The sequence below is a fragment of the Zea mays genome, chromosome 2 (assembly GCF_902167145.1).
Source record: "Zea mays cultivar B73 chromosome 2, Zm-B73-REFERENCE-NAM-5.0, whole genome shotgun sequence".
NCBI lineage: Eukaryota > Viridiplantae > Streptophyta > Magnoliopsida > Poales > Poaceae > Zea > Zea mays.
In genome coordinates, this window is record NC_050097.1 from 210334037 (window position 1) to 210346005 (window position 11969).

The 11969-nt window shown below is 43.5% G+C and overlaps 1 protein-coding gene across 2 annotated transcripts; it reads left to right on the forward strand.

Annotated features, from left to right (window-relative positions):
- The first annotated feature begins 222 nt into the window (after positions 1-222).
- LOC606417 (protein disulfide isomerase 12) lies at positions 223-9863 on the forward strand. Of its 2 annotated transcripts, XM_008670434.4 has the most exons (16): positions 223-439; positions 551-645; positions 1975-2065; positions 3048-3142; positions 5323-5380; positions 5653-5837; positions 6531-6588; positions 6820-6860; positions 6950-7024; positions 8033-8089; positions 8268-8334; positions 8508-8648; positions 8756-8980; positions 9105-9266; positions 9355-9432; positions 9520-9863. In XM_008670434.4, exons 2-16 carry the CDS (start codon positions 605-607, stop codon positions 9595-9597), a joined length of 1452 nt encoding a protein of 483 aa, XP_008668656.1. In that variant the 5' UTR covers positions 223-439; positions 551-604; the 3' UTR covers positions 9598-9863. The 2 variants fall into 2 exon arrangements, with proteins under 2 accessions (XP_008668656.1, NP_001105762.1); NM_001112292.1 differs by having other exon boundaries at positions 388-645; positions 9520-9803.
- Positions 9864-11969: the final 2106 nt, after the last annotated feature.

Below are 11969 nucleotides of genomic sequence, written 5' to 3' on the forward strand. Positions count from 1 at the left end.
TGTATTCGAGGACATCCGTATTTATATTCGTATCCGAAGCCATCAGTATTCATATTCGAATCCGAATAAAAATATGAAAACAAATATGATTTTATTGATATCCGTCCGTATTCGATCCGATTACACCTCTAGGAAGTTAGACTTACAGTGCACCGCTGTGTTATCCTCCCACCATTAGAAGCGGGCAGTGATCTATAAAGCCAGCCTCACGCGGTGCCTGCCGCTTCAGGTCTAGAGAGGTCCAGGCCTTCGCCCGAGCCCCGCCAGCCACTACCAACTTGGGACGGGCAGGCCGGCCCGTGTTACATACAGGCCCAGGCCCAGAAGCCGTCAGAAGACATCCAGCCCTAGGCTAGGCGCACGGCGGCACGGGAGGCAGACGAGGCGAGAAGTGGCAACTGGCAACTGGTACCTTTGGGGAGGCGAGGAAGGACACGAGGTCGGTGCGTTCGTGCGTGCCCTTCTCACTGCACGCCAGTGAGAATTGAGATCCCAGCACCGAGACGACGACACAAGTCTCACCTCCATCCTCCTTTACTCCTCATCCTAGATCCCTCTCTCCGAACCCCGCCGCCCGCCGCAGATCCGAAGGTCATTGGCAGCCATGATCTCGTCCAGCAAGCTCAAGTCCGTCGACTTCTACAGGTGCGTTCCCGATCCGTTCTCCCTAGATCTCAAGAGCACCTCCACTCCTCGCCCCTTTCCGGGATAGACTGGGATGGTGCGATTCCCTGGGGTTGGATTGAATATATATTGCTAGTCTAGAACGGAGAGTGGTTTCGTCAGGTTGGGCTTGGCGGATTTCGTTTGGGTGAGTCCTGGATGGCAGCGGTGTGTGCCTCGCGGCGAATGCGCATTTTGGCGGGGTACTCTGCGTCAGCGAGAGGGTATCCTTTGTCTGTTTCTAGCTGGGTAGAGACGAGAGACCCGCACGATGAATCGGTAGCTGCTGTGTTCAAAATGTTGGTGTGTGAGTCTGACATCTGTAATTGCATCTTGACTGTTACTGTATATTTCGTTTTTGTGAGAAATTTGCTATTTTGCCACTCATTTTGGCTTTTGTAGTGGTGCTTCGGTTTGTAGTACGTGTTACACTCTGGTGGGATATGCCATTCTAATAAATTCTACACCCTCATTGCAAATTATAAGACGTTCTGTCTTTTTTTTAGATACATTACTTTTATTATATATGTAGACATGATGTAGATCTAAGTGCATATCAAAACCTATGTATCTAAAAAGAGCCACAACATCTTATAATTTGAAATGGAGGAAGTAAAATAGAAGCTAATTGGACAGTTTTGGATTGGATGGCATTGCTTTGTCTGCTTGCAGAAGCTCGTCCTTAGTAAGGGTCCGTTTGGATCCCAAGAGCTAAAGCAAAAGTGACTATAGTTTAGTCATTTAGTGGCTAAAGATCCAAACACGAAGAGCTAAAAGTGACTAAAATGGTCCTAAGCATACTTAGCCAGTCATGCCAAAGTTCTTTTCATACCATTCTGTTTCTGTTAAAACAAATAACTGCTTATTATTCAGACGTTATACATTCATGCTATGTTGAACTATTGTGCAAGGGTCTGAACCATTATTGTTATGATTTGAAAGTTGAGTAGCTTACACTATTTAGTTTTTCGATGTATCAATCACGTTCGATCAGAAACTTATTGTTATCAATAGTCAACCTTTGTTTGAGCAAGCTGTTAGTCCTTGATTTGCAAGTCCCCAGAATAATAAACTGGAGATTAATTTGATTCAGAATGGCTGACTTTTTCTGTTCTCTCCTCAGTTACATTTACGTGTGGTGAAATTCTATGATTTCTTTGTATCTACTATCTAGTAATAATTTGTAGACTATTTGGATTCAGAATGACTAACTTTCTGGTTACTGTTTTCTGAGTTTCATTTATAACTGATGGGTTTAGTTTCTCTTTCTCTTTCTAGTAGTGAATGTTTGGATATTTTTTCATCTTGCAGGAAAATACCTAGGGATTTGACCGAGGCATCACTATCTGGCGCTGGATTATCCATTGTAGCAGCATTAGCAATGGTTTTTTTGTTTGGAATGGTCTGTTTTTTTGTTCCCCCCTCAGTTTCGTCTGTAATCAGTTGCAGTAGTTGCTGGCACTTCTTTTTCTGTCAAAGACTTTTAGCACCAAAAAATTAAAAGCCAGCATGATAGGTCTTCTTTCATGCTCCAATTGGTGGTTTTAAACAAGTGTATGGAAATGAATTGGGAAAATGATTGAACTTCACTCCTTTTGTTTATGTAGAATTGCAGATATAAGTGCATTATCATTTGGTTTTCTGTAGCATAGTTGACTTAAGTAACAATGTTTCATTCCTCACTCCTATTGTTTCTGTAGCATCAATGTTTTAATTGATTCAATCTTGTTATCTGTTTCACGTTCAATTGACTATTGAGATTAGAACATCGACAAGATGTGCTAGATTCTAAAGATAATTATGACTGGGTGAGCTTCAAGCTAATATGGTCAAATTTTGATTTAGATTTGTCAATTGTGCTGTACTAAACATTGAAAGTGATGGTTTAGGGGGGTGTTTGGGACTGCTCCAGGGTCCAACTCCAGCATGGGGCTGTAGTTTATAATATAAATTTAAATAGTTTTAAAATCATTTTTAATTTGAATAATAAGTAAAATGACTTATTTAAATGTCTTCTTCTAAAGGTTCACAACTCCAGCTCCACGATTTTCTGGAGCACCTAATAACCTACTCTGCTCCGCCACCTTCACCAATTTTTCTAAAGTTGGAGTAGTCCCAAATATGGCCTTAGTTACATTCTAACATTCTGTATCCAAAATATTCCACTTAGACACACTAAACATTTCAGTTACATTTTGTATCCTAAATATTTGTTGCTCTGAATCCAATACATCGTGGGTTGACATTTTTTAAATATTGCAATGTGCTTTACATGCTAGCAGTTTGAAGTTGACTTGATTTCTCATTCAAGATCTGCGGGCTTTATCTTTTTCAATGGTGGACTTTGAGTTTTGAACTAACACAATGATGATTTGATATTGCAGGAGTTGAGCAGTTACTTAGCAGTCAATACTACCACATCTGTGATCGTTGATAGGAGTTCAGATGGGGAGTTTTTACGGATAGATTTCAATATGAGGTAAGCCCTATGGCATCCCTCAAGTGTTGTTCAGTTTGGTGTTAAATATAGCAATATGTTATCTACTTATGTGCCCGTATGGCCGTATGGTTGGATGTATTACATTGCTACCTGTTAAACTTTCCACATGGGTTTGCAATTTATGGAAATTGGTGGTTTCCTGACTTATGTCTGCTCTGCTGATACTAATTATTTGATGTCATAATTATAATAAGCTAATGCAAATGCCTGCTTAAGACAAATGAGTTCATGATTCTGAGTAGCATACAACACTCTAAAGAAAATCATGTAACCTTAGACTTAGAGAATAACTTCTAGTTTTTAGTGGCTAGTCTAATATCTACCTTCCCCCCCTCTAACGTGTTTACAGAATGACCTTACCTTCTTCTGTTATCTATTATCCCGTACCCCTCTTTTTCTTGGATACCATATTGCCTGAGATAACATGATCTATCAGAGAATCTAAATTCTAATGCCCAGGGAAAGTGTGAATAGTAGGGGGGACACTTCTTTTTCGTTTGTACTTTATATCATTATATTGTTAAATTAGTTCTTGCTGGTCATTTGTGCTCTTTTCTTTGAAACGAACCAGACAGAAGAGCTGCCGATTATATTAATAAAGGAGAAGGGTTCGGATTGGACAAAATAACAAAACAACAAACAATAGGCAGTTGGATTGGGACATCAACACGCCGACACCATACAAACTCAACCCGCCGGTTCGATTGGGACATCAACACGACACAACACTCACCGCCTACACAATGCACAAAACAGCCCAGACAACGGAAGCCCCCCCCCACACACACAACCCATCCAGACTTGACTTATCGTTGCCGAGCTCGACCTAAGGGACAAGCAGCTCCGACTCCGCAAGACGGGCCACACATGGCCAAAGAAAACACGACAACACCTATAACCAAACACCGGCACAGAAGGAGGAAGATCGCGGTGCGCCGTCGTTGCAAGCCTCAACACACCCCACGCGAGGCAGCTCCGATTCTTCACCAACGAGCTTGAACCTCCGTCGTGCCCCCGGCAGATGCCCGAACCTACGAACCAATTCAGTCCACGAAGAAGGGGTCTCGACAGGTGTCATCGTTGTCGAGCCACAACCTCTGATGCAGCATTTTCGAGTTCACGCTGCAAAGGCCCACCTTCACCTGCATGCCAGACGCCGAGAAGCGAAAGCAACTACCGAAGGCGAATCCGAGGCCGAGACAAACTTCAGGAAGGGAGTGACGTTGGGGACGACACCGTCGCGAGTCCGAGATGGATCGGGCTTTCTCCCAAGGAAGACAATGCTGGGGAATGTGACGCCCCCAACAGGGGAAGCGGCGCCCACGGGTGTCGCCGTTGCCGAGGCTTTTGCCCAAGAAGCCCCCCCAGCACCAACGTCCGGCCAAGAACCACTGTCGCCGCCGTCCATACATCCCGCAAGAAACCCTCCAGAGGGGCGTCGACGCGATGGATGCCGCACCAGCCGCAAAGCCGTGTCGGCCGCCACCCCCACTGGCCTGGCACACAGAACCGGACAACTCCTTGCCACGTGTGTCACACTGGCGCGTGCAGGAGCTGAAGCCGGTAGCCGCTGATGGCCCTGGCACACGCCGCCACCGAAGCCAGTTGCCGCCGGACGACCATGCTTCCACACTGCACCACAAGCTCCGCGGCAGCACCACGCCGCCACAGCACCACCGGCCGCCGCCGCAGCCTCCCACTAGAAAGACATGGATCTGCGTGCCGGGAGACAACATCTGCCTAGGGGCAGACGGATCTGGGCGCAGCGGGCCACGCCGCCGGACGTCGCCCCCATGCAGTCCCATGCTTCCACACTGCACCACAAGCTCCGCGGCCGCACAACCACACCACCACGCCGCCACAGCACCACAACCTCCCCTACTATTCACAGTCATTTGTGCTCTGGAATGTTTTTAGGGAATCAAGATCTACTACTACTACTACCTTTTTTTTATTCAATTGTTACCATTTTGTTTATTTGTTCCTTTCTCCTTGGTTCATGTGGCTCTTTGTTGGTTTCATCTCTGGCATACACCAAATTACTTGGGATGAAAGGATTTGGTGTTGGTTAGGAATTTGGATTGATTTCATCAACTCTGGACTGCAAAACTTAACTATTGTTCTCTCAAATATTTACTGACCACCTTTGTGTTTTGCAGCTTTCCTGCGCTTTCATGTGAATTTGCATCAGTTGATGTTAGTGACGTGCTGGGAACAGTAAGATATATCTTTGCTCATATGTTGTGTTTTGGTTATAGCCTCTAGAATATGGCAAAACTCTTAGTTGATATCCTTGAAGATAATGAATAAAGTAAAACATCAGAGACATCTTATGATTTGTGGAAAAATAAAGAAATGTTGAAGTCTTCATGTACATTAGCATGCACATTAAAAATCATTTGCACTACCTTTTGTAAACTATGTATATATCTGCACATCACATCATCTTTTTTTGTTTAACTTAAGTTATCTGTTAATTCCATATGCAGAACAGATTGAACATAACGAAAACTGTTCGAAAGTATTCAATTGATCGGAATTTAGTACCAACTGGATCAGAATTCCACCCTGGCCCTATCCCCATTCTCAATAAGCATGGAGATGATGTTGAAGAGGATCACGTGGATGGTGCATTTTCATTGTCATCTCGCAATTTTGATAGCTTTTCACACCAGTAAGCATTCAGTTATCTACCAACCTACAGTCCTGCTTGATCAAGCATTAGTCATTTTGTATTTTAAAATCGGCAGTGACCATTATTTGTATTATTCTAGTCATAACCACCTTTTTGGTCAACATTTATGTCTCACTTTACATCCATTGTATCTCAATAGCTCCAATTCTTTTGGCTAGATTTTTTATGACAAAGCATCTCTGTTTTTGTGTTAAGATTTTTTGGATCGAATGTTTACGCAGTATTTGACCTGTCTTGTATTTTTTGTGGAAATTATAGCACTACATTGCAACATGAATGCCAAAATAGCATTGGCTTTGTCTGACATGTGGGACCAGGTCCTACATGTCACACATTTCGATGGTGTTTTAACAATCAAGTTAGTAACTTACTAACTTGTGGTACAGAGGCGACATTTCCATCTCTTAATATTGCTTGTAGTGTTCAGAAGGCGTCACCTAGCTTTGCCTAGATGTAGGTAGAGCAGCACTACCTCACCTAGGACCTAGGCATTTTTACCGCCAAAAATAAAAAATAAATAGAATTGTCTACTTGTCTAGGCACATGTAGGTGCTTGGGTGCCTGACCGCCTGCCTAGCACCTAGCACATTTTGAATCTTTGGCTTTGTTGATAGTTATCCTTTTTCTTGAACATTTTTTGTACTTACTTATCCTTATTTTGTTCCTTTGCAGATATCCTGTTTTGGTTGTCAACTTCTATGCTCCCTGGTGTTACTGGAGCAATCGACTGGTCAGTATTTATTTCCTTGTGTTCTTTTTCATTTCTTTATGTTCACAAATCACAACTTTCTGTGGCAACAAGCCAACAATTATTGACTTCCTGTATGGTTTACTGTGCAAGTCATCTGGACATAATGTACAGGATGCTTAGCCTTTTATGTTTTTATTCCAGCTGAAATATATCTGTGGTTTTGCGTTCTGTTGATTTCAAATATTTCTTAGCACTTGTTTTTTTCCCCAGAAACCTTCATGGGAGAAGACAGCAAAAATAATGAGGGAGAGGTAAATGCTGTTATTCTGTATATGCCCCTAATAAGGTTTCACGATGAATATCTTGCATAATCAATTACTTTCTTTCTGATCATGTGCAGATATGACCCTGAAATGGATGGTAGAATCCTTCTAGGCAAGGTTGACTGCACTGAGGAAGTTGAATTGTGTAGGAGGTCTGTACCTAATTATACTTATTACATTCAGGACCAACACGATTTTTAAATGTATATGATGTGGTCTGCAATCAAATCATTGTTAGTTACTATAATTTTGTCAACTAGTTACAAAGTCTCTGAATAAGAGGGTATTATAGTGTCAATCTAAATTCTAAAAAATGGTAATCATGATGCTATTGTGTTTCATAAATTACAGTGTTATATGCACTCCATCTTGGTTCTGTAGTAGCTATTCTTTCTGGAATTAGTTCATTGAGATCTAGTTCTTCTGGTACCAAGTTTCAATCAAAGATCTGTTAAGATTAATATGGAATTGCTTAAGGAAAGGTTCCATGTAAAGCTCATGCCTTATCGGTACAATTTATTCAGACCACATTTATTTGATATTTTTTGACTATCCGTTTTGTTGATCTCTGGCCTTGTTGTTGGCCATTATGGCTTCAACTTTGGACCTTGTTGGTCCATACAGTTCCTGTAAACTATCTGTCATTTGTAAATAAATGCAGTTTTTATGTGTTCCAATATATTGTTGGATAAAAAGTGGGAAGGGGCCTGGTGCTGGGGATGCTGTTTAACCTTGCCCTGAAACGGTTTGCACCTAGGGGTGTTGTTGCCCATTTTCATTAGTGATTGTCTGTCTTCATAAACAGACAGAAGGGGTGCCAGGCTGCCTTTATATATATATATATATATATATATATATATATATATATATATATATATATATATATATATATATATATATATATATATATATATATATATATATATATATATATATACATATATATATTGCTGGTGTTATAATACGCACATTTCAAACTGCACATATTGATAACTTATTGTTGACCACAAGAGAAATCTAGAGAATGTTTCTTTTCTTTTCATTCACATCATGACACTTGTATGTACCTTTATAACATTTTTGTTTGTGATTTTACTGATATATCTGAATAAGTAAATAGCTGGAACATACTTTTCATTACTTTAATTCATCAAATGCAGAAACCACATACAAGGATACCCATCCATTCGTGTTTTCCGTAAAGGGTCTGATATAAAGTAAGCACAAGCCTTCTTACATTCTATTTCGATACTTCCAGTTTTATTTGTAGCATCTGGGTTTTGTTTAGGTAGCTTCCAAGTATATGCTAATTAGGCTGCAAACATTTGTTTGTTCTATATTTGTGATATTTGCACTAGTTTTATAGAAGGAACTCCCTGTTTTCTCTTTGCGCAGGGAGAATCAGGGTCACCATGATCATGAATCATACTATGGTGAACGTGATACTGAGAGTTTAGTCGCGGTATGTTATGCATCATCTGGTTTCAGATTAATTGCGGTTGGACTGACTTAACATTTTATATGATACTATATCCTAAGCATCATGCATGGGGAAATAAAATAGCCTTTAAGAGGCTACTACATTATCTATTGTTGGTTGTGAGCAAATTCCTGATGTAATGTTTTGAACCTCAGGCAATGGAAACATATGTTGCAAACATCCCAAAAGAGGCTCATGCTTTGGAAGACAAATCCAATAAGACTGTTGATCCTGCAAAGCGCCCTGCTCCAATGGCCAGTGGGTGCAGAATAGAAGGCTTTGTGCGTGTCAAAAGGGTAAACGAGCTACACTTCAAAATCACATAGATAATTTTGTGCTAATGGTTGGTAATTCGAAGATGGGTGTTTTGCTGACCTTAATAATAACTTGTCATGTTTACCAGGTTCCAGGGAGTGTTGTTATCTCAGCTCGATCTGGATCTCACTCGTTTGATCCATCCCAGATAAATGTTTCGCACTATGTGACACAGTTCTCATTTGGCAAAAGACTTTCCCCAAGGATGCTGCATGAATTCATAAGACTTACTCCCTATCTTCGTGGATACCATGATAGACTAGCTGGCCAGTCTTATACTGTTAAGCATGGTGAGGTTAACGCCAATGTTACTGTAAGTCCCTAACTTTTTCTTATTTTTTTACTAAGATTGTATGGTCAGCTTCAGTTTCTTTTGAGCGGGTGATACTTCTTGTTTCTTATGGATAACATAGATTTTGTTTCTTCTGTGCTAATAGATTGAGCACTACCTACAAGTTGTAAAGACTGAGCTTGTAACACAGAGGTCCTCAAAGGAACTGAAAGTGCTTGAGGAATACGAATACACAGCACACAGCAGCTTGGTGCACAGCTTCTATGTTCCTGTTGTGAAATTCCATTTTGAGCCTTCTCCCATGCAGGTTCGCATGCCCATATCTTTTTAGTTTCTCATACGTTTTGTTTTCATTAACAAGTGAATGATTTATCTAAAAAGGTTCACATTTAAAGGTCTTGGTAACTGAAGTCCCGAAATCCTTCTCCCATTTCATCACAAATGTCTGCGCTATCATCGGTGGGGTCTTCACGGTGCGAACACATCCTTGCTTTTCACATATGATCTTTATAGTCAATCAAAAAAAAAAAGTCTACTGAAAACTGACATGCAAATTCTAGGTTGCTGGAATACTGGATTCCATCTTTCACAACACACTCAGGATGGTGAAGAAGATTGAGCTAGGAAAGAACATTTAAATTTCGACGCCGCTGCAAGTTTAGGCGGATGCACTAGGTAGCCATTGTTTTGTTATAACTAGGTAATGACTCATGAAAATCGGTATATGAAAGATGGCGTGCTGAATTGACGGTTGAAATTCGGGGGGTCATGAAATCATCATATAATAACTAGGGATCTCACTGTTTCGCTAAACCACTCACAATAAGACAGTGGATTGCTGCTAGTGTGCCACTGTGATAAGTAACCGAGTTGGATAATATATTCAGTATATTATCTTGCCGTGCTTGAATTGCGCGTAGTTCGGGTTACACAGCGTCACCTCGATGGCCACCTCAGCTCCGGTGGGAGGACGACGGAGGTGGATAGCCTCCGCCGCCACCAGCGGCGGCGGGCGACTGGCCCCCCGGAGCACGGTGAGGTAGAACGCGACGCGTGTGAAGTTAGGATGATACCAGCGGCTACCAGCACGTCGCAGCATTACATCGGCCTTCTTGATTGTTGTCGTTTGCGAAGCTTGCTTTACATTCAGGAAGCAGGAGCCACGCAAAAAAAAAGTTGCCGTTTCTGGGTGTGTAATGTGTTATTCTATGCGTTTGGTGCACAATCTCATTGTGAGTTTGTGATATGAAGACGATATTGTGTCCGTGTGTGTAAGTATTACTTCTTGTTAAAAGCCAAGAGGAATTGGAGGCTCCTCCGCGTTCGACGCGTCTTTCGTCGATGCGTGCTGACGCATGTCCTGCAGCTCGGACCCGAGATTTCCGTTAGCCGCGCGTGAGCTTGAGCTTCGTCACGTCTGCCTCTCTCTTTTCTGCGCGGCAGTCACTCGCCCCCTCGCACTCCCCAGTCCCCACTCGTCCTCCACCCCACCGCACCTCCCCCACCCATAACGTCCTCTGCCTCGCCCTCCTCCTCCTCCGCGTCTCGCATGTCGGACATGTGGGAGCTGTCGACATCGCAGATGTCAAAGGACGGCCCCGGCTCTGACTCGCCGCCGCTGTCGCAGATGTCCAAGGACGGCACCGACTCCGACTCACCGCCGTCGTCGCAGATGTTGGGGGACGGCTCCGGCGGGGGACAGGTTGGATTCGGATCTGAGGGGCGGCAGCGGCAGGGGCGGGAGGCGAGCGCCGCCGGACCAGGTGTTGGAGAATGTGGCGTAGAGGAGGAGGACTCGGACTTGTATAGTTGAAATACGAAGGGACCTGAAAGTCGCCTAGAGGGGGGGTGAATAGGGCGAAACTGAAATTTACAAAGTTAATCACAACTACAAGCCAGGTTAGTGTTAGAAATATAATCAAGTCCGTGAGAGAGGGTGCAAAACAAATCGCAAGCAAATAAAGAGTGTGACACGCGGATTTATTTTACCGAGGTTCGGTTCTCGCAAACCTACTCCCCGTTGAGGAGGCCACAAAGGCCGGGTCTTTTTCAACCCCTTCCCTCTCTCAAACGGTCCCTCGGACCGAGTGAGCTTTCTCTTCTCAAATCAACCGGGAACAAAAACTTCCCCGCAAGGACCACCACACAATTGGTGTCTCTTGCCTCGGTTACAAGTGAGTATTGATCTTAAAAAAGAATGAGAAAGAAGAAAGCTATCCAAGCGCAAGAGCTCAAAAGAACACGACAAATCACTCTCACTAGTCACTAAAGCTTTTGTGGAATTGGGAGAGGATTCGATCACTTGGATGTGTCTTGTATTGAACGCCTAGCTCTTGTAAGTGGTTGGAAGTGTGAAAACTTGGATGACTTGAATGTGGGGTGGTTGGGGGTATTTATAACCCCAACCACCAAACTAGCCGTTTGGTGGAGGCTGCTGTTGCATGGCGCACCGGACAGTCCGGTGCGCCACCGGACACTGTCCGGTGCGCCAGCCACGTCACCAGGCCATTAGGTTCCGACCGTTGGAGCTCTGACTGCTGGGCCCGCCTGGATGTCCGGTGGCACACCGGACATGCACTGTAGAGTGTCCGGTGCGCCACTTCGCGCGTGCCTGACTTCTGCGCGCTCTGGCGCGCATTTATTGTTTCTGCAGGTGACCGTTGGCGCGAGGTAGTCGTTGCTCCGCTGGCTCATCGGACAGTCCGGTGCACACCGGACATGTCCGGTGAATTATAGCGGCGCGAATTCCCGAAGCTGGCGAGTTCCAGAGCGCCTCTGGATTTTCCCGAAGGTGAGAAGTTCAGCGTGAAGTCCCCTGGTGCACCGGACAATGTCCGGTGGCACACCGGACAGTCCGGTGCACCAGACCAGGGCTGCCTTCGGTTATCCCTTGCTCTCTTTGTTGAACCCATTTCTTGGTCTTTTTATTGGCTAAGTGTGAACCTTTGACACCTGTATAACTTATACACTAGAGCAAACTAGTTAGTCCAATTGTTTGTGTTGGGCAATT

What these genes read in the sequence shown, in the direction of transcription:
- LOC606417 (XM_008670434.4), top strand. Translation starts at nt 605, where the DNA reads ATGATCTCGTCCAGCAAGCTCAAGTCCGTCGACTTCTACAG. An exon ending in GCAAAAATAATGAGGGAGAG is followed by an intron (nt 6,861 to 6,949) that starts GTAAATGCTGTT and finishes GATCATGTGCAG; the next exon opens with ATATGACCCTGAAATGGATG. An exon ending in CGTAAAGGGTCTGATATAAA is followed by an intron (nt 8,090 to 8,267) that starts GTAAGCACAAGC and finishes CTCTTTGCGCAG; the next exon opens with GGAGAATCAGGGTCACCATG.